Source organism: Urocitellus parryii, chromosome 13 (assembly GCF_045843805.1).
Source record: "Urocitellus parryii isolate mUroPar1 chromosome 13, mUroPar1.hap1, whole genome shotgun sequence".
NCBI lineage: Eukaryota > Metazoa > Chordata > Mammalia > Rodentia > Sciuridae > Urocitellus > Urocitellus parryii.
In genome coordinates, this window is record NC_135543.1 from 35,217,694 (window position 1) to 35,240,520 (window position 22,827).

The following is a 22,827-nucleotide window of genomic DNA, read 5'->3' on the forward strand; positions in this document are numbered from 1 at the left end:
TTCTAAATTTACTGATATCCAATCTAAAAATAACCTTATAAATTGAAATTGTACAGGCTTCTCAATAACAAACACTGATTCATATTTTTAATATTCCTTAGGACAAGCACAGGGCCTTGTAAGCACAGCAGGCGTTCAATCCATGTTTATTTGCTATTTGAATTGTACTTAGAAAAGAGATCTGATTGGGGGCGCAGTGATTCATGACAATGATGCTAGACCCTCTATAAATGGCTGTACTTTTAAGTAAAAGGGTACAGTAATGGAGAATTTTCAGTTTTCTCCAAAGATGACCTATGGAAAGACTAACATAACTCAATCTTAGAAAATGTACAACATTTCCGTACATCACTTATGAAGGAGCCTGCTCACAATTGGAAGAGATCAGCCCCTGAACCCCACTGAATTTCAACTTGATTTGGAAACTCAAGTATTTCTTACTTTGTTTTCTCTCCTCAAACTTGACAACTTTACCCATCCTTAGTGTCAGCTAATAACTTCGCCTCCTATTTCTTAAAAACAAAACAGAACCAATTTCCCCAGGCTTCCATCAGCATATCTACTGACCTTTCCTATATCTGTGCCCATAGACTCTGCTTTCTCTTTTTGCTACAGATGAACAGTTCTTTCTCCTATCTAATACCAACATACCATTATACAAATTTTTTTACCAAAGGGTATTGCTCCTGATATTCTCCCTTTCTTTCTCCTGATTCAATTATTTTTCCTATTAAACTGTCTACATTAGCATGGAAAAATGTAAAAACTTTTTCCAGAAAAAAACCCTCTTCTCCAACCACTCAACTTTGCTCCCCTTCATAGCAAAATTTCTCAAGAGACATTTACTGTCTCCAACTCCTCTCTTCCCAGTATTAAACCTACATCAATCCAGCTTTTGACTCCATCAACCCAATACAACTACTTTTGATAATTACAATGTTCTGTATTGTTAAAAATCCATTAATTGATTCTGTTAATATTATTTGACATAGAAGACACTCTCCTTAAAATACCTTTTTGTTTAGCTTCAAAGACACCACATATTCATAATTTTTCTCCTACTTCTCTAACAATACCTGCTCAGTCGTCTTATTAGACTACTAGCCTATAAACCTTGGAGTGACCCAAGGCCCAGTTTTTTCCTACATCTTCTTTTTCTCTTGGTGACCTCATTCAGTTCTCAGGTCTTTAAATACCATAAATAAGTTGACTTTGACCAAAGTAATTTTTAACAGGAGCCTACCCCCTAAACCTGACATTGCTCCTTTTGATTATAAAAGATATCTAAAATTCAAATGTCCAAAACTTAAGTCCCAATCTTCATCTCAAAAGTTGCTATTCCAAAGCCTTCCCTTCTCAATGAGGCAATTCCATTCTTCCAGCTGCCCCCAACAAAAACAAGGAGTTATTCTTGATTCTTCTCATACCTCACATTTAGAAAATTCTGTTGGTGCTTCAAATTACACTCTAGCCCCTCCTAGTCCCTATCACTTCTCACCAATAATATCACCTTGATCCTAGCTACCTTTTCCTCTCCCCAGGATTATTACAATTACTTCTTAACAGCTTTCCCATGTTTCTATGCGTAACTCCTTAACTGTCATTATTTCACTTAGTGCTGGTAAAGAACATTTTAAAATCATTCATATTAAACATCCAAGTATTTACAAGGGCCATGCTCAAGATCTTATCTCTCACCCTATCACCTCATTTGGGACCAGTTTTCCCTTCATTTATTCCTGGTTTCCTTACATTTGTCAATGAGCTATGCAAGTTCCTACCTCAAGAGTTTTTTGCATTGATTTCTTCTATCCAGATAGCTCTTTCCCAATATTTTCATGATTTCCTACCTTACTGTGTTTAGGACTTTGGTCTTATGTCACCTTCTGACTGAGGCTTTTACTTCCTAAACCACATAGGTACTTAAAATGGCAAAACTCTTTCTTCCTTTAACCCGTCTACCTCCCCCTTCCAGCTTTATTTGCCTCCAAAATACCTATAATTATTAGACATAAAACATGTTACTTATTCATGGCCTTATCTCACTTAAATATAAGCAACAAGAGGGAGATGATTTTCCCAAACATAAAAGAAGCCTCTGGGTCCCAGTAAGCCATCTGTGAAAGAATGAAACTGACATTTAATTTTATAAGACACAAGAACTTTCAGTGTTCTTCCTCTATCTCATTCAAAATATGTGAACAAGGGCTGGGGCTCTAGCTCAGTGGTAGAGCACCTGACCCTCACATGTGAGGCACTGAGTTTGATTCTCAGCACCGTATAAAAAATAAATAAATAAAGATATTGAAAAAAAATATGTAAACAAAACTTATTACTTCTAACTATATCCATACAAAATTTTTTAAATACAAAAAAACCTTCTAAGTTAATTTGACTTCAACAATATTTGAAAATGCTTTCAAATGAAATATTTGAAAATGCTTTCATCCACACTATTCTTTCTAGTAATATGTAATCTTATCTTCATCTCATTATCTTATTATTCAGGATTTACCCACAAGTATGTACTTTAAGGAGAAGTCGAAGAGGCATAATATATACCAAATGCATATTGAACCTGCTATTGCGTTCTCTGTGCCACCTTATTTCTACTTTGATTACTTTAGAAACATCTCAGTGTGACAAGAATTAGCAAGTTGTAAAGCATTTTTAGTGCTGGTACCAATTTATTTAAATGCCCAAAATTAAAAGAGTAATTAGAATCCACAGGCAGAAGGGTTAAAAAGAAGCATCTTGGGCTGGGGTTGTGGCTCAGCAGTATAGAGCCCACCAAGCACCTGTGAGGCCCTGGGTTTGATCCTCAGCCCCACATAAAAGTAAAAATAAATAAAGGTATTATGTTCAACTACAACTAAAAAATAAATATATATATATTAAAAAAGAAAGGAAGAAGCATCTCTATTTTAGATATCCAGTGTAAGAAGTAAGTTTATAGTGCTACCCACTCTAATCTTCTCAGTTGTAATCACCAGCAACAAATGTATATGTAATTATTATTGACCACAGAGACCTGAGCTTGTATATTATCTTTACATTCACATAAAGGTTTTGCCTATTTTTATTTGAGAACTCAATAGCAGAGATTATAGCTACTGAAATGTTCTTGACGAGGTCCCTTGCAGTTCATATTTGTTAATATCAAATCATTAATATAGTTAATGATAATCCACTTAAGTGCATGTAAGTAATCAAATTTAGATACTGCAAAACCACTAACTGCTTCTAACATTACCAGAAACTATTACAAAGGAGGAAAGCAATTTACAACTGAACCAACATTTTCCTGGAAGATTTAACTCATAAAATGTCAATGTGGCATACTCATCATTTACACTTACTAAGACATGAGGCCTCTGTATGACATACTTTGTGCAAAACACCACTACTGAATCACATTGTGTAGGAGATGCATAACTCACAGCAGCAGTTTTTTAAATGTGGTAATGATCTGTCCTCATGATGGAAACTTCTAGAATTGACAAATCTCTCAGTCACATTTCTCTAATTGCTTTTCAAAACAATTAGAGAGCATTGAAAATCTTTTCTTCAATAGTATTAAAAGAATTTGAGATCATAGTTGCATACTATTTGACCCTTTTCTATTGAAAATTCTACTACTAAGTCTCTGGGTTAGTCTGGGCAATCAACAATGTAACTGAAAAGAAATCAAAAATCAAACCATAGGAATAAACAAAATTATTCATATCTATCATTATGCTTCTCAGCAAATTCTCAGTAACAAAATCATATCTGGCACTGCTTTTATGCCCCATGATGATTTGAGATGAAAATATCTGAGGCTGGATGTTAACTGGTCATCAGAGGGATTAGGCTGGGGAAACAAGTGATGCTAGTAACCTTGCAATTCCTTTCCAACATCTGAATTTCTACAGAATGTCATCCTATTTTTCCCATACAATTTCAGTTCCTCAACATCACTGAGTAGCTGAGTATTTTATGTTAAATTTCAGAGTGAGAATATAAGACATAGGGTGTATTTGTGACCTTTCTATATGAAATACAGTGATATCTATATAAATGAGAACAGAGCTGTTAAATCCAAGAGCATATGTCATTCCACACACTTGTTAATTAACTTAGTCCCACTTCAATCAATTGTCATTCCACCCCAACCACTTATTCTATATCAGAACAATACCATTGATTGTTATAATGAGATAAGAATCTGTCTCTCAAAATCCTTTCAATACAGAGGCAGTGTTTCATAAGGAAAGGTTCATTCCAATTTCTGGACTTCCTAATTCAGCCCAGTTGTCCCCCATGCACATATTCTCTTCTCATCCCTACTGACAGTTAAAGGAAAAATTATTTAATTTGCACAGTGCACTAGTGCGCTTTCATCCACAGTGTATGTACATGATTTCATTTGATTCTCACCAACCTATCAGAAACAAGTGGTAATTTTTTTAGTAATTACATAATACTAAACACCCAGCAGCAAAGAATGCAAAAATAGTCCTCTCTTCATATGAAACTCTAATCCTAGTAACTCAATAAGGAGAACTGGTAATACAATTTTGTAAATTTCACTGGGAGCTAAGTAGAATGTCTAAAGAGTGATTCCGCCAAAGGTAACAGCAATATCTCAACGCCAACCCCAATCCTCTAAAACAGACAAAAAGACTTGCCTCTGCAGGTAACCAATAACACTGATTGCATTTCTTCTCCCAGGTAATGCGCCTCTAAGGAACTAAAAGTAAATTACCAGGAGGAAAGCTCAGGTTACAACAGTCTACCTAACTCAGGGGGAAAATAGCCCTGTCAAGCAAACATCAAGGATATTGAACTGGGACTACTACCACGGTGATGGAAGGCTCCAAACAATCGCACAATTTCAAGCGCTGCCCTTGGTGACCCGCGATCTACTTGTAAATCACCTTCCTAGGCACCTAATTTTGTAATCAGCACCACCAGAACACATCTCTGTAAAACCAAGCTCTACACCTAAAGCCTCAATTCGAAAATGTAACATCACCGAAAGGCCCTTAAAGTCCGACAAAGTCTTGACTTGAGCCTAACAGCATAGACCATGGGCAATTCTAAATCAAGATAAAAAGCTCCCTGCCCGGCCAGCAACTGCCCCTGTCCAGCTCACATCCACTCTTCCTCAACCATAAGCCTACACTCTGTCCGCCTGGGTCACACAGGGAGGGTTGGTGGATGGAGCCTCCCGGTCCCAGGCTGGGCCAAGACTAGGCCATCTTTCAAAGCTCACCGCCAAGGAGGGCAGGGAACCGTCGGTGCAGTGTCGCACACCTGGAATTCCTGTCTGGTGACACCTAAGACCCAAGCGAGAGGGAGCCCGGCACCTAGACTGAGGCCAGACAGCGCGTCTCCGCCTTCGGGTTAGATCGCGCTTTCCCTGGCCACCCAGAGTCCCACGCGACAGCTCGCCCCTAGGCCGGGGGAGGGCGCCGGCGCCCCCTGCCAGCGGGGCAAAAGGATACAGTCGCGGCTCCAGAACGCCGCCGCGCCCGGGCGGGAGGGGCCCGCCACGTCCGCCATCTTGAAACAACCGCCACTCGGGGCGTTGCGCCGAGGCCGCCACGCCCCGGCCCCCAGTCTCAGTCCCCATTGGACGCACGGCGCAGAGGCCCGCCCCCGCTTGCGCGGCCGGCCGCGGCGGGGCAAGAGGGTCAAGGCGAAAGGGAGGCGGGGTCCGAGTGGTGCGGAGTGGAGCGCAGCGCCGGGCCGCGGGAACGAGCGCCGGGAGGAACTACTGTGGCCCGACCAGTTCGGGCCGCCCATCTCCTCTCCGCCGCGCTGTCAGGCGCCGAGAACTACAGCTCCCGGCATGCCGTGAACTGCATGGCCGAGGCGCCTAGGCGGGGTCCGGCCCTCCTTCGGCCCGCCCCGCTTTCCTCACCGGCCTCCGGCGGTGTCTCCGCCGCGCGCGAAGCCGGGACTCGAGCCATGGAGGAGGCGTCGCCCTCGCTGCTGAGCTGCAGCAAGCCGCACCTGGAGAAGTTGACACTGGGCATCACCCGCATCCTAGGTGAGGGGACCGAGAGCCAGGGAAAGTCGAGTCTGGGAGGAGGGGCCATGGAGAGGAAAAGAGGATGGAGAGGTGATGTGTGGGGTGGACGGCACGACGCCAGACCCTGCGTACGAGCAGGCGTCGTTGCTCTGACATCGGTGGTTGAGGGAAAGAGGGAGACCCGGGTGCGTGACCTGGCCCGGTAAGAGTTTGCGGGGGGTGTTCCCAGAAAGAGCTAGGAAGCCGGAAATCCCCCCCCCCCCGCCGCCCACTTCTAGGGTCTGAAAGACCGGCCAAGAAGTGCAAAGGGAAGACACTAAGCACCTGGCATTTGGGGGGCCGGGTCTCCCAAGAGGCATTCTTAGCCAAGGAAGTATCCTTGAAACCCAAGCCTTTCTCTGGTACCACAGTGAGCTGGGGAAATGATGCAGCCAATCTCCCTAAGAAAGCATCAACCGCCAAGCTCCTCCTTGTGCTGCACCTAAAGTGGCCAGAAAGGAGTCAAAGCTTGTGCGGCTGGACGGGTTACAGTTTTTCTTTAACTCAGCGTTGATGGGCTAGGGATATAGCTCGGTGGTAGCACCTAGTAAGTGCAAAGTCTGGATTCAGTCCACCACTAACACACACACAATAGGACCCACTACTGTTAGATGCTGGGGTTAGTGATGAAAAACTGAACAGTAGCATGAAACGAGGTCAGTAACCTATCACTGCACAAAGGAGGTGATTGGCTTTTGGGGGAAATTAAAGAACATGTCCCAGAGATGATGCTATATTTTCATTGATAAATAAGAGTTAGCCACACTACCAAGGAGGAGAAAGGCTGTCTTAAGCAGACTAAAAAGCATGCCTCACTCAGTGCCTTCCAAATCACAATTATAATATACTTGAAATTTCTCTTCTGTGTCCCACAAGTCCCTGTAGGATCTGCTCTCATCTGTTAGTTTTCACTGCTTTGGCCACAGGGTGGCCATATTAAGGCTATGATTTTAAACACACTAAACTTGCTTCTGCTTTAAACTCTTTGCAATTTGTTTGGCCTTCCACCTGGAATTATTTTCCTCTGAATGTTTCCCTCACAACATTCAGATTTCTGATGAAATTATTATTATGCCAGAGAAGCCATCCCTGAATATAGTTGTAATAACATCCATCCTTCCTGCTCTTTCCTTAACTTAAAAAAAAAAAATGGGCACCACATCACTAATTGAAATTATGAATGTAATAAATTTTTTAATTTGTCTTTTTATAGAAGTCCAAGGTTTATCTTAGAAATGTGCAGTTTAAGATATGAAAATCAATTAATATAATTTGTTAATAGAATAAAAGAGAACCAATACAGTCATCTCAATTGATGCGGAAAAAGCACATGATAAAATCCAACACCGTTTCTTTTTTTAACCTTTATTTTATTTATTTGTTTATTTTTATATGGTACTGAGGCTTAAACCCAGTGCCTTGCATGTGCTAGGCAAGCACTCTACTGCTGAGTCACAACCCCAGCACCCCCAACATCCTTTCTTGATTTTAAAAAGAAAAAAAACTTAAACTAAAAATACAGTGGATTAGAGATAGAACTTCTTTATGCTGATAAAGGGCATCTGTAGAAAGTCCACAGCTAACATCATGGTGAAAGCCTGACAGCTTTCCCCCTTCAGATCAAGAACAACAAAAAAGTCAGAGGTTCCCAAGTCCACACCAAATTTGATGTTCCCTGGGAGTATTATAAGACAGGGAAGATTGTCATACTCAGGGATATGATTTATTACAGAAAAGGGATAAAAAGTAAAATCAGCAAAGAGAAAGATAATTGTAGGGATGTCAAGTAAACCAGGTGTGCAGCCACATCGAATGTACTTAATTTTTCCAGCAACATGTTGTTATAGTATATCTGAAATGTTTATCAGGAATGCTTACCTGAGGCTAGGATTCCAGAACTTTTATTGAAAATTAGTCATCTAGGTACCTTTCACCTACCAAGCACCAAAACTCCAGACTCTCTTAGGAAAAACAGGTGTTCAGCATAAACCATATTGTTTGCAATAATACTTTAGATATGGCACATCATTCTTATCAGAAAATGATGAGAACCCTCCTTAGATTCAGTTTTCTAGCCAACTTTACAAGAATTTCAGTCTTAGGCCTATTATATTTGGTCTTTTCTCAATAACAAGAATTCTCCTCTTACCCACTTATGTACACATTGTATTAGAGGTTCTATTCAGGGTAAGTAGGCAGAAAAATGAAATAAAATCAGAAATAAAGATTTCTCCACTTAAAGATGATACATTCTTGTATATAGAAAACCCTAAGGAATACATAAAAGTGGGGGGATCCTATTGTGTTAGCTTTTTACTGCTGTGACCAAAATACCTGATAAGAACAAAGAGGAAAAGTTTATTTGGGACTCAATTTCTGAGGTTCAGTTCATGGTCAGCTGACTCCATTGCTCTAGGCCTAAGGTGAAGCAGAACATCATGGCAGAAGGGTGTGGCAGAACAAAGCTGCTCAGCTCATGGCAGCCAAGAAACAGAAGTGCAAGAAAGGGCCAGAAACTAATATAATCCCCAAGGGCACATCCCCCAGTGACCTACATCTTCAGGCCTTGACACCCACCCAACCCCCTGCTTACAGTTACCACCCAGTAATCCATTCAAATTATGCATCAAATGGATTGATTTACTGATGAGATTATAGCCCTTATGATTCAATTATTGCTTAAAAGCCCCACCTGAACCTTGCTAGGGAAGAACTTGGAAATTAATTTGGTTACTATTCACAAAGCCTCTCATATCTTTGTCTGGCTTTGTGGCCAGAATTCTTAAATCATGTAAGTGACAGCTTCCTCTGATCTGTGCATATTCACCTGTCTTGGAAAGTCTCTTTTCCAAGCCCACAAACCCAAACTCTTTGTGTCTGTCAAGGTTCTTAGTTGCAGGCCATAGAATACACTCTGGCTAGAATAAGAAACAATATGCACTTTAGCTATTTAAGGCTAGAAAGGTATCAATTAAGGGGCAGTAACTTTAAAAAAATTGGGAGACCTGAAGCAGACTCTACAATGAGAACTTTACTGCAAAAAAAAAAAAAAAGGTGTTAAGTAGTAATACCTGAAGTACCTGCAGTTAATGTAATAAAGAAGCTTAGTGTTTAAAAAGCTATGTTGCTGCTGATGCCATCATTGCAATACTCAACCCGATGAATCAAAATACCTCTGAAATTATGCTTGTGAGAAGGTCTCCTCTCTGTGTTTCCCCTCTATATCACCTGCTTATCCCTTTTCCAAACTTATGGGAATTTTGTTTGAGGAATCCTAAATGCAGTGGAATCTGGGAAATGCAGTTTTTAGCTGTCCAGTCTCTAAAATACAGGTGTGCACACTAGGAGGAAGCAGAAGTAGGTGTTCATTGAACAAGTCTGCAGTAACTTCCACATCATCCTTCAAGGGCCAGATGAGCTGTGCATTATTTCTGACATCTTCCTTTCACTTATTCAGTCTTCATCAACCTCCCTCTGCATTCAACTCCTGTGGTCCTTAGGGTCATTATCACCTATTTTAACACATAATTATATAATCTTGAAGTTTTCACTTTTGTTGCATATTTGTCTTGTTTAACTAGCAGTGAGTTTCTCAAGTTGGTGTCTGCTATTTTAATTCTTAATATCTGGTAGTAATTTCACCAAGTTAAGGATAAAACAAGTCCTTGTTAAATACTCCAGAGATTGTTGACTTGGATTGTTTTCTACTGGGAAGTATGTTACACTGTGAAGTAGTGTTGCAGGGTGACAAACTGCCCCAAAACATATCAACTTGAAACAAATTACTAACATTCCTAGTTCTTGGATTGACTGGGTTTAGCTGGGATACTTCATTTAGGGTTGCTCAAGTGTTTGCAGTTCTATAAAACTGGGATTGAAATTATCTGATGGCTTTTGAACTCACATGTCTGGTCTCCTCAGTGTTCCTCAATATGACCTGTCTCTCCAGAGAGTAGATTGAATTTGAATATGATGACTCAGGAATCAAAGGACAAGGGAAACTGCCAGTCTTCTTAAAGTTTAAGTCCAAAGTTGGCACAGCATGTCTTCGCCGTATTCTATTGTTCAAAGCAGTTACATGTCAACTCCAAATTTAAGGAGGTGGAGAAACAGACTTCACCTCACAATGGAGAAAGGAAGGAAGGAATTGATAGCACCCAACCTAGGAATAAACTACCACAAAGTTTGAAAAGTGAATAATTTTATGTGTCCACTTGCATCCTTGGACACCAGACCTTTGAATATATATTGAAGAGTGGAATAACTGGGTCAAATGGTGGTTCTATTCCAACCATTTGGAGGAATCTCTATACTGCTTTCCAGAGTGGTTGCACCAATTTACAGCCCCACCAGTAGTGTATACCTTTTCCTCCACATCCTTGGATTTTATGATGCATAGAAAGCATATAATCAGAGGTCATCACTATGCAAACATCCAGGCTGTTGGCAAAGAGTTCTGTATTCTGTCCTACTGCCCATGAAGTGTTAGGTTATTAAGACTGATGAAAGCTAGATTCTGAAGTTGTATAGGATAATTTCTATAGAGCTGTGCCAAGGAACATGCAGCAACTTTTGCACGTAAACTTTTGCACTCTTCTTAACTAGACATACTTGGGAGAGACCTGGCTATGTGGCTTAAACTCTCAGCCTCAATATACTTATCTAAAATGTTAATAATAACATTTATTATTCGGTGCCCAGTGGGACCATCCTTGAAGGGATGGATACACAGAATCTTTCATCCCCACCAGTCAGGCACATGGCAAAGACTCATCCATGCCTAATGGCTTGAAGCTCAATCTTTTCCTACTATAGCACAATGCTTCCAGTGTCTTAGAATACTGAAGGGGGGCAGGAAAAAAGTGTTTAATTATATGTATGAAACTTTTTACTTTTCTAAAGCATTCTCGCTCCTACTTTCCCTACAAGGGAAATAGTAGTATTCTATCTTACTGAAGGCAAAGAGAAGTGAGGACTTATCTCAGGCCATACAATTACTAAATGAATAAAGAAAGACTAGAGAATAGGCAGAATCCAGAATTTTTAGTTGGGCTGTTACTGCATCCTATAATTTTCTGACAACTTGGAGAAAACATTTTATATATATATAAAATTTATTTTTCAATATACATGACAGTAGAGTGTATTTTGACATGTTATACCTTCATGAAGTATAATGTATTCTAATTAGGAGCCAATTATTGTGGTTGTACATATATGGAGTTTCCTTGGTCACGTATTCCTATAGGAACAAGGAAAGTTATGTCCATTTTGTTCTACTGTCTTTCCTATTCCCATCATTCCCCTCTGTCTAATCCACTGAATTTCTGTTCTCCCTCCCTGCTTATTGTGTTAGCATCCACATTCAGCCTTTGGTTTGGGGGAATTGGCTTATTTCACTTAGCATGATAGTTTCCAAATCCATCTATTTACCAACAGAAGTCAAAGTCATTTCTTTTTATGGATTAGTAATATTTTGTGTATATACACCACATTTTCTTGATTTGTTCATCTAGGCACTAGGTTGGTTCTATAGCTTAGCTATTTTGACTTGAGTCGCTATAAACATTGATATGGCTGTGTCACTATAATATACTGATTTTAAGACCTTTGTATATATACTGAAGAGTGGAATAACTGAGTCAAATGGTAGTTCTATTCCAAGTTTTTTGAGGAATCTCTATACTGCTTTCCAGAGTGGTTGCACCAATTTACAGCCCCACCAGCATTGTATACCTTTTCCTTCACATCCTTGGAGGAAACTTTTATGATGCATAGAAAGCGTATAATCATAGAATCAGTGAACCACATAAAACTAAATTAGAAGTCTGCCATATTCCCAGAAATTTTAAAAACTAATTTCAGTTTTTAAATTCTTGTATAAAGTATTTCTAGAGCTTCAAAGTAAACAACCAATATCATTTAAAAATAGTATATTATCAAGTAGAAACATGTAGCACTGAACCTACATAAGATAGAATAGAGTATCAGGAAAATCAGAGATGACTGTGAGCTGTAGTAATCTGTAGTAATGGTTTTATGGAGGAGGTGGAACTTGAGTGTGGCTTTAAAATATGAGTAGGATTTGGGTAGATGAAGAGAGAAACAAACACATTTGGGTATGTGCATCAGGAAAGGGGGATAGCATATTTAGAAAGGAGTACAGGTTTCATTGTGGAGATGTTGGAGGGATAAAAGCAATGAGTGAACTAACTGACACTGTCCAAGCAGAGGATTTGAACTTGGGAAGAAAGATAAAAATCAAGCATAATAAGGCCCCTATCTTCCAGACCAGAGGAAGAACTGAACAAAATTGGATAGGAAACAAGCCTAGGTATGGGCAAGGTTTTCTGGTGGTATGCTGGGACAGAGCAGGAAGAGATTTTGTGGCTGTGGCCACAAAATCAAGGCTTGCAGTGACCATGATATAAAATAGAGTGGTAATAGTAGGAATAATCTATGCAGCATCACACAGAAAAAGTGGATCATTTTCTAGCGCTGCTATACAAATGATCACACTGGCATATAATAACAAAGTCATTCTCCCACAGTTCTGGAGGCCTAGAGTCTAAATTATGGCGTTAGCAGGGACCATGCTCATTTTGAGACCTGTTAGGGATGGATCCTGCCTTTATCTCTTCATGAGAATTTGGCAGTTTTTGTCTTATAGATACATCAGTCCAGTCTTCCATCATCATATCATGAGCTGGAATCTTAGATACTATTCTTTATTCCTTACTCCAGCATAACAACACTAATTACATCTGCAATAAGCCTATTTCCAAATAAGGTCATATTCTGAGGTACTGAGGTCAGGACTTCAACATATCTTTTTGGTGGAGAATTTAAACCATAAAACCTTTTCTTTTTCTCTTTCTTTTTTGGGGAGATACTGGGGATTAAACACAGAGGAATTTAATCACTGAGCTACATCCTCAGCTCTTTTTATTTTAAAACAGGGTCTTACTAAGTTACTTAGGGCCTTGCTAAGTTGCTGAGACTAACCTTGAACTTGTAATGCTCCTGCTTCAGCCTCCTAAGTCACAGGGGTTACAGGCATACGCCAGTATGCCTAGCATAAACCGTAAAAGCTTTTATGACAGATTTTTATGTCTTAGACTAAGGACTTCAAAATGTTAAGACTGGGAGCTGGGGTTGTGGCTCAGTGGTAGAGTGATTTCCTAGCATGTGGGAGGCCCTGGCTTCGATCTTCAGCACCATATATAAATAATAAAATAAAGGTATTGTGTTCAACTACAACTAAAAAAAAGTAATTAAGGGCTAGGATTGTGGCTCAGCAGTAGAGCGCTCGCCTAGCATGGGCGCAACCCGGGTTCAATTCTCAGTACCACATAAAAATAAAGGCATTGTGTTGTGTCCATCTACCAAAAAAAAAAAAAAAAAAAGTTTCTCTCTTTTAAAAAAAAAAAAAAAAATCTTAAGACTGAGTAACCATAGAACAAGTGAAGAATGTGCGAGGAGATATTGAATCTGTTTTATTCCCAGATGACTTCTCTTTTATCTCAGAGTAATAAACACAGCTCCACAGACCATATTATTTGGAGATCTTTTCCAGCATTGAGGAAAGACATGACTTATTTTGTTCCCAGTGTATTTCTAGACAAAAATACATTTCTCATAATGTTAGCTTAGCTTCTAAGCCCTGAAACTCAGAGTAGAATATCATGTTCAGGATGAGTTTTATTTAGAAGAAAAGTTAGCAAGTTTTGCATCTTATAAAAGTTAATGAGGGACTGGGGTTGTGGCTCAGTGGCAGAGCACTTGCCTAGCATGTGTGAGGTACTAGGTTTGATTCTCAGCACCACATATCAATAAAAAAAATGAAGGTCCATTGACAACTAAAAAAATATTTAAAAAATAGTTAATGAGGTACTACTATTCCTTATTTCTTTTCACCATTTCATAAGTGTATATATATATATATATATATATATATATATATATATATATAGAGAGAGAGAGAGAGAGAGAGAGAGAGTGTGTGTGTGTGTGTGTGTGTATGTATGTATATGTGTGTGTATATATATATATATATATATATATATATATCACTGAGAAGTTTGGTGTTAAATCACTAGAAAAAGATCTTTTTTCTCTTTTCAACAAGTTAAATAAGTAGTGATTGAATGTGGAGTATATTCTGTTGGTGTTCTTTCCACCGGGTAGACTGTACCATTATCTTAGGTTACAAGACTGAGTGTCCAGCCATTTCTTTACTTTTGTCACAGGGGATATAAATGCTCATTAGAGGGACCAGATGGTTCTAGGACAGCCATCAACAATCAACCTATAGTGTAGAAATGTGAGAATAGGCCAATTGCAACTTTACAGAGGTACTAAAGGCTTATAATGACCATGATGTTCTTTTTCTTCCTCCAGAATCTTCCCCAGGTGTGACAGAAGTGACCATCTTAGAAAAGGCACCTGCTGAACGTCATATGATTTCTTCATGGGAACAAGTAAGTGTTGTCATGTGGCATCCTCATCTCCCAACAAAGAGAAGTCAACTTACATGCCCCTGAGAAGGAAATGTTAGGGCAGAAAACTTATTTCTACATCAACCACAGTTGCTTTTCATTATGGAATGGCCACTTTCCCTGCATGAAGTATGTCTTCCCCCTTCCCACCCCCACAGCCTTGGTAAACCTTTGAAGGCAGTGGATATTGGAAATTATGTACAACTACACTAAAAATCCAACAAGGATAGGAAAAGAAACATATTACTAAGTATCAGGCCAGAATATAGTTAAGTGTTCTAAATAACTACTAATCAGATCCATAGCTATTCCAATTTTCCTCTAGTCTTTCATTTATTCAATAAAACTTTAAAGCTCCAAAAATGGTTCAGGTGTGGTGCTGGCTATTGAACCCGGGGATTCAGTGGTAATTTTTTTAAAAGTCATTGTTCTTCCTCTTGATCTTACTAAGACATAGTATAAATTGTTATAAACATAATTACAAAGTAGACTGAGTACTGTGAAATACAGATGAAGGGAGAATTTTCCAGACCCTGACCTTGTCTGGAGGTTGAAAAAAGGTTTTCCCAAAGAAGCTATGAGAAGTTGTTAACCAGGAAGATGGGATCTGGGAAGAAGGGGCTTTCGATATGTCCCAGAGCTTTGAGATGGAAAGGATTACATGAAATATAAAAATGGAGCACAGGAGAGCAAGATCACAAGGACCAGGACATTTAGGGCTTCATGGATTAAGATTTTTGTTTTTTATCTCGAGAGCAAAGAGTAGCCAATGAAATGTTTAAAGTAAGAAACTGAGAAGGTCAGTTTTCAGCTTTGGAAAGATTTGAATAGCTGTAGAGTAGCAAATAGATCTGACTGGCCCTGGTGGCTAAGAAATAACCCTGTGATTTAATAAGTATCTGCTAACACATATCATCTAAGTTATTCTCTATGAAATGACTTATAACCCCACAAAGTAGTCATGGTATCTTCATTTTATAGATGAAGAGACTGAAGCTCAAAGAGGTTAAAGAAATTGTTTTGGGTCCCACAGTTAACAAGTGACAGAGCCAGAATTCGAGCTCAGAATTGCCGTCCTTTAAATACATACCCTCTCTCCTATGCATGGCTGTGTCTCTAATAGAAGACAACACTAGGTATCTTGCCCTCAGCAGCCAGGCAGCCCTTGGCTGTGTGTTTAGTCCTGCCAGCATGATCTGCTCCCACACTGAGCCAGCAGCAGCTTTTCTTGAAGCTCAGTAACTGGTAGTTGAGGTTTTTCTCCAGGACTTCAGCTCAGCAGCACCTCAATTTTTCTCAGGGCTCTCTCAGCTCCCACCTCCATTTCAATTCACAGCTGATAATATAAAAAGGGAATTTCATATAGTGTCTATTTGTTGAACTCCTTTTTTTAAAGTTTAATTGACAAATAATTTTATGTATTTATGGGGTTTGATGTGATATTTCAAATATTTCAATGTGTGTGTGTATATATATATGTACATTCCATATATGGAATGTATATATATACACATGTATACATTATTTATATATATATATATATATATATATATATAACCATGATCCAATCAGTCTAATTAGAATTTCCCTCATCTCAGATATTTTTAGCATTTATTTGTGGTGAGAATATTTAAAATCCTTTCTAAGCTATTTTGAAATGTACATTTTTAACTGTAGTCACTGTGCTCTGCAGTGGAACCAGAATTTGTTCATTCTAACCATTAACCAATGTTTCCTCTTTCCCCTTCCACACCCCCAACCTCAGGGAACCACCATTCTACTCTACTTCTAAGAGTTTGCCTTTTCTAGATTCCACTGTAAGTGAAATCATACTGTATTCGTTTCTCTGTAGCTGATTTATTTCACTTTATTACTAAAATGTTCATACTATCCAAAGCAATTTACAGATTAATGTAATCTCTATCAAAATTTCCATGTCATTCTTCAGAAATAGAAAAAACAATCCTAAGACTCATGTCAAACCACAAAAGACCTGAGATAACCAAAGCAATCTTGACCAAAATGAATAAAACTGGAGGTATCACACTGGGATTTCAAAATATGTCACAAAGCTAGAGTAATCAAAACAACATGGGACTAGCATACAAACAGACATTGGAGCAAATGTTGAACTAGCTGATCCTGTCAGACCTGTGTGGGAGGGTGAGAGAACAAAGTAGAACACCATTAAGGCTATGACATATTATTCCACTTACTTAATGAAGCAATTTCTAAGGTGTTTTTTTTCCCCCCCTTGTTTCTTGTACTATATATTCCCCAGAACTCTTTAAGGAGAAGACTATCCATTTGTCCTGGCTTTACCAGTTATAATATAGTTTACTCATTTGGAGCATACCTTCCATAACTAATTCCCAGGGCTATTGTCTGCAGTGGATCTCATAGAAATATGGTCAGCCTCCTGGACAGTGCACCATTTTGGGGTTCCCTGTTCAGCTTGGAATGACACCTAGAGAATGCAGTTACAGAGCTGAATGAATAGCCATTACAGGTCAGAAAGGAAAAAGAAATTTTTAAAGTAACTGAGATATATAATGGCACATTCTCCTTAGACATACTCAGTAGGAGGATTTTTGTGAAAGTACCTTGAATCATAAAATACATTATTTACAATTTTCCTTTGAATCCTTTACTTAAAATAAAAGTACAAATATGCCAATTAAGGAGTACAAACCATATTAGTATCAGTAATGTAAAAATATTTTTTCACTTGTGCTTCACTTGTGTCTGGGCTTTTGAAGGCCTGTGGGTTGCTTGAAAGTTAACAATCAAATGTAGAAGATAGAATTTGGAGTGTGTACCTTGGTTTTAAGATGCTGTTTTTATGTCATGATAAACAAAACATTGGTCACCATAAAAAAAAAAATGGAAAACACAAAAAAGGATTAAAACAACGAAAAGTCCTCTAGGATGTTACCACATAGACATACTAGTCAGCATATTTTGGTTTTGTGTGTGGGTAGAAGTACACAATGCCAGTGGTCCCTGGAGTCTTTGAAATGTATGTCAGATGTGTTAGGTACATGCATGTTTCTGGGAAGAGAATTTCTCAGATTCTCAAAAGCATAAAAATGTTTTTAAATAAATTTTTTCAGTCAGAATGGGGCAATATACGACATACTGTTTTGTACCTACTTTTGTCTATTAAGCAATAGAGAACAGAAGTTTTGAGCTGGTTGGGAGTTCCCCCTTTCTTCACTCAAAAGGTTACTGAAGAGCCTGTTTCCATAGGAGCAGTCTTGGTAGAGCCACCCCTGACTTGTGCCTGCTTCCAGAAGTGCCTGTGCCAGAGAACAGCTGGATCTACTTCTCTAGTGAACTAATCTACAGACCTCCATGCTTGGAGACACCCCAACTAGGGAATAGCTTTCATATGGTATACTCAGTGTTCACCACTACATAAATAGCTAGAAAAGGTCCTCCATGAAGAGGCTCCCTGCCACTGCCCCTGCCCCTTTGGAAGCTCTCTTGGAAGCTCACTGAAAATATGACGTAGCAGAAAAGTTATGGAGGCACTGTGGTGTGAGGAGAACAGCTTGGAGTAGAAGTCTAATGCCAGCTCTGGGCCCTTGACTAAGTACTATAACTTCTCTGGGTGACTTTATCATGTGTATAATAGGTGATCTGAAAGCAGTGTTCCTGGAGGACTCATCCAGCTATAATCTAATATATTATGACTTTGTGATACACATCCAGGAAGAAAGATTGAAAACTAAAACCTCAATGACCAGATCCTAAGAAAAAGTAAATAGCCTCTTCCCATTTTAATATATTTCACCCTTTCTGTCTTTGAAAAGCAGTTTCCATATGCCTGGCTTTATGCAGTTATATATGATTCACGTTCACTGTGCCTGCTACCTGCCTTGTGTAAATGTTGGTATTTAGTAAGACCTAATGTCTTTACTGAGCTTTTCATCTTTCAGGCACAGTGAAAGCATGTGCCTCTTAATACTCACAGCATCCTGGTGCCAGGAGAATCCTGTTGTTGTTGTTATTAAGCATTTCAGTGACATTGCATAGTTGCTGAATGTTTTATGATTCTTGATGGATTAGATTCTCCAATCCCCAGATAAAAATTTGATGTACTGATGGCAAAACTATGGCTCAAAGAGACCAAATGATTTGGCAGAATATCTTTTTTCTTTTCAGCCTCACTTTTTCTACAGTATATATACAGAGTGCAAGTGCATCCCTGTACCAGTTAACTATCCTCTCTTCCTCCTTCCCCCGCATCCTTTCCAGACTCTAGTAACCACTATTCTATTCTCTGCATTTTTGAGATCAACTTTTTAGTTTCCACATGTAAATGAGAACATGCATTACTTGTCCTTATGTGCCTAACTTATTCACTTAACATAATGTCCCCACTTCTGTCCACCTTGCCACAAGTGGCTAAATGATATTCCATTGTATATAAATACCACATGTTCTGTATCCATTCCTCTGTTGATGGACACTAAGTTGATTCTTGTGAATAGTGCTGCAATGAACATGTAAGTACGATATCTCTTCAACATACTGATTGCAGTTCCTTTGGATATATACCTAGTTGTTGGATTGCCTTATCATATGGTAGTTCTGTTTTAGTTTTTTTGAAGAACCTCCCCACAGTCTCCATAATGGCTATACTAATGTACATTCCCAGCAACAGTGTATAAGAATTCTCCTTTCTCTGCATCCTCACCAGCATTTGTTGTATTTTTGTTTTGTTTTTACTGTTGAGTTCCACATGTATTCTGGAATTAATCTCTTTTTCGATGAAGAGTTTGAAAATATTTCCATTCTGTAGGGACATTGTCCCTTCACCCTTTTGTTTCCTTTGCTGTTACCCAGGATTTTTAGTTTGATATAATTCCATTTTCCAGTTTTTGTGATTTATCTTAGCATGTTGGTTGGATATGCTACATTGACTTTCATTCCAGGTGGGTGCTTTAATGTTGTGTCCATGTATCTTCTTAAGGAGTAATCAAAGTTAGCCATGTCTACAGATGTCTCTTTGGCCTTGGCCGCAGGCATTTGGGTTGGCACTGCTAGCTAGGATGCATCTCTCTATGGTGGGACATGTTCATTGGAACGTCTGGGTGCAGTGCACCTGGTTGCAGGTACAGAAACCTGTCATTTTCCACGGGTCATGTGGAGGCAAGGCCACTCCAGTGGGCCCAGTGGGGCAGAGTGCTTGTCTGAGGGCTGCGTAGGCACTGGGGCATACTAGTGGGCTCAAACCAAGTACCTGTCAGTATCCAAGGGGCCACACAGGAGACTTTACAGGGCCTTGTTAGGCCAGCCAGCTCTGAGGGCTTTCCAGTTGTTTCCCAGGATCAAGGAGAATGGGCAGGCTCTCTTGTATGGTTCTCAGTACCTTAACAGGCCAAGCTTCTGGTAGCAGTTTGTTGAGCTGTTTCTTGGGGCTGCAGAAGGATGGGTAGGGCTTCCCATCAGCTTCCTGGGGTGCCTCAGTGAGCCAAGCCAGTCAGAGAAGACTGCTCAGATGCTTTCCCCTGCCCACCCCAGCTTCTAGATGGGCAGGGCTACCTGTCTGCTTCCCAAGACCTCTAGGCTGAGCCATTCAAGGTGGGCTCCCCAGCTACTTTCTGGGACTAAGGGTGAGTGAGTGGGTTACTTAGCTGGCTTAAAAAGCAAGGTCAGCCAGGTTTCTGGGGACAGCTGCCTGGCTGCTCCACAGGACCCTGGGTAGAAAGGTTTCAAAGTGTTGCTGTGCAGCAGGAGCCTAGGTAGGGGCTGGATAAGGGCACAATGTCGGGGGCTGGGCTCTTTTTCTCTAGGATAGTGCACTTGCGTGGTAAGCTAACAACTTCCCAAACTCAGCTTCGGGCCTCTGAGGGCTACATGCTTCTCCAAGAGCAAATGTCTCAGATGGCCATGGCATGAGTGAAGATTGCTTAGAACCTCCTGCTTATTACCCTTTCCCTGTCAAGCAAAGTCCCTCTTAATTTAGAGTTGGTCTAGAGAAGGAATGGTAGATGTCATGTGCTTAAAGACCATTGTATATCACTGTGCTCTGTAAGGTCTCTGCCATATCCCCACTGTATTCTAGCACTTCACTGAAGTGTTTGAGACACTTCCTTTATTATGGAGAGAAGTGTGCCAGGTACCTCTAGTGAGCCATCTTAATTAACCATAAATCTTTTTCCTTGAATTCTAAAGCATTGCCTGTTCTTATTTTTGTCCTACCTCTCTCTTCTTTAATGTCCCCCCACACCCCACAGCTGCAGAACACTTACCAGATCGCAGGTAGTAAGTACTGATGTAGACAGTTGAAATTGGTTCATCAGCCCTAACAGTGATAAGCCATTATATCTGGAATTCTTTTGTCCTTTTCCTTTATGGTGGCCAGATGACTACCAAGAGCGCTGACTATCATGTCCAAGCTCAAGGCAGGAAGAAGAGGTGAGAGGTGTGTCTTCAGCCACATCCATCACCTTTTAATAGGAGAGAGAAAGTTTTCTTGAAAACCTCTTTGGACTTGTGTTTACATCTTAATGTCAAGCACTAACTGCAGAGGACGTCTTAAAAGTAAATATTTAACAAGACACATGCTATCTCAAGCAAAATGAGGGTTTTGTCAAGAAGGAAGAAAAAGGTGGATTTGTATAAGCAACCCATGTGTCTGGTACAGCCTCCTCTATACATTGCTTCTTTCCTGATTCTAATGCCCAGCACAGTATTTACTCTATAACAGACAATAAATATTGGATAAATGAATGAATTAGATAAAACACAATAGTCAGAGTCAACCACCTGGCTGCTTTTCCACAGTCCTTCATTTCAATCCTGAGACTACTACACCCAGGAGCTTTAAACCAAGGAAGGTATAGATAGGAAGCTTTCTCCTCCAAACCCACAACTTCTACTCCTTGTAAAACTTGATGCCTGATGATTAATTAGGCCTGGAGGCATTACTGTTCTGAAGACTGTCATGGTGTCCCTGGAAAATCTATACTATACCATGTGTTTTTACAGGGAAACTGATATTGCTGTAGAGAAAGGATTTGGAGCAAAGTATGCTTCCTCTCCTCTTGGTCTTAAGCAGTTTGGTTTGGTCCCAAATTCTTATATCCTACTCAACAAAATAATAGTTTCTAGTGAACCCTCTGCCTTTCCTTAGGAGGGACTTTGAGAATATTTGAGAATTCTGTCATCCCTCTACAGACCAGGTTTTCCTTCTAAATGGTGGACTGTCTTCCCCCAAAAAAGTTTCATTAGATGCACTTACGCTCAGTGCTTCATGTTTCCAGTAATATTTTAGTTCTTCTTCTTGGTGGGTTTCATGGGCAGTCCTTTGTCTGGCTGTAGTTGAAAACTACTCAGCAAGGACAAGCCCTCCAGAAACACTAATTTCCATCCTCTGGTCCCTTTGCTGACCTGATTCTGCATTTTTGCCCAGCTCCCTTCCCAGATGATGTCGCCACTAAAGTAGGAGAGAACTGTGGAGTGCAGGATTGTCCAGAAGGAATGAAGATAAGCAGGAGACAGTGGACAGCACTTTGCTTCAGGCTCAGGCAGCTTTCATCAGAGTTTTCTGGGATTCTAGTTGATGGCTCCCACAACTGATGAAGTAATAACAGTTTATGATTTATTCTTTATAGTAGCTTAAGAATCTATTGCAGTTAGCCTCCTTGGAAGGAGGGGAAAATGTTGGAAATTAGCAGCTATGTGACAGAATCATCATTGGACTAGAGAGAGCAGTACCCTGTTGTGGCAGTTAGCTGTCATTCTAGATTCTGGTCAGCAGGGTTATTCTCCCTTTTTCATTTTCAGATTCTCCCTCCAATTTGAAGATGCCCCTCTTCCATTCACCTTCTGCCTATCTTCTTCCTTCCGCCTTTCATATCCTCCACATCCCTCCAAAAAGAAGGCTGATCGTAAGTCTGTATGGAGAGAAGCTCTCCGAAGTGGGCAGATTGCTTTATTGGCAGTAATTTGAATTGCTGACCAGGGCATAGGAGCCACCAAAAGCAGCAGTATCCTGAAAATCCCACTCAGAAAAGCTAAACACTGTAGGAAAGAACGGAAGCACTGTAGGACCTCAGGTACATGGGGCAGAAAGATATGCAACAGGACCAGGTCCTACCAGCCATTATATCAGACAGTATAGACTTAATGTTTTTCATGAATTTGATTCATTTGACAATTATATATAAGCATTTAAAATCTATTATTTGATTTCACTTTTTTACTATTTTATGAATTTTGAATATTTTTAAAAATTCTGGTATAAAACACTAAAATTTC

At 39.8% G+C, this 22,827-nt stretch overlaps 2 protein-coding genes across 9 annotated transcripts in view; one reads left to right on the top strand and one right to left on the bottom strand.

Moving 5' to 3' along the window:
• The window catches only part of Kiaa1328 (KIAA1328 ortholog), a 257,338-nt gene extending 251,762 nt beyond the window's left edge, over positions 1–5,576 (bottom strand). The window contains exon 1 of one of the 5 annotated variants that reach the window (XM_026400047.2): positions 5,490–5,576. In XM_026400047.2, coding sequence (XP_026255832.1) covers positions 5,490–5,547 — 58 coding nt within the window. In that variant the 5' untranslated portion in view covers positions 5,548–5,576. Of the gene's footprint in view, positions 1–5,257; positions 5,323–5,489 lie in introns of those variants that run through there. The other 4 variants (XM_026400048.2, XM_026400050.2, XM_026400049.2 and 1 more) reach the window with 4 other exon arrangements.
• A 153-nt stretch (positions 5,577–5,729) lies between these two features.
• The window catches only part of Tpgs2 (tubulin polyglutamylase complex subunit 2), a 35,131-nt gene continuing 18,033 nt past the window's right edge, over positions 5,730–22,827 (top strand). For 2 of the 4 annotated variants that reach the window (XM_026400060.2, XM_026400059.2), the window contains exons 1-2: positions 5,730–6,037; positions 14,459–14,538. In XM_026400060.2, the coding sequence (XP_026255845.2) occupies positions 5,851–6,037; positions 14,459–14,538 (267 nt within the window). In that variant the 5' untranslated portion in view covers positions 5,730–5,850. Of the gene's footprint in view, positions 6,038–14,458; positions 14,539–22,353; positions 22,458–22,827 lie in introns of all 4 variants that reach the window. The other 2 variants (XM_026400061.2, XM_026400057.2) reach the window with 2 other exon arrangements.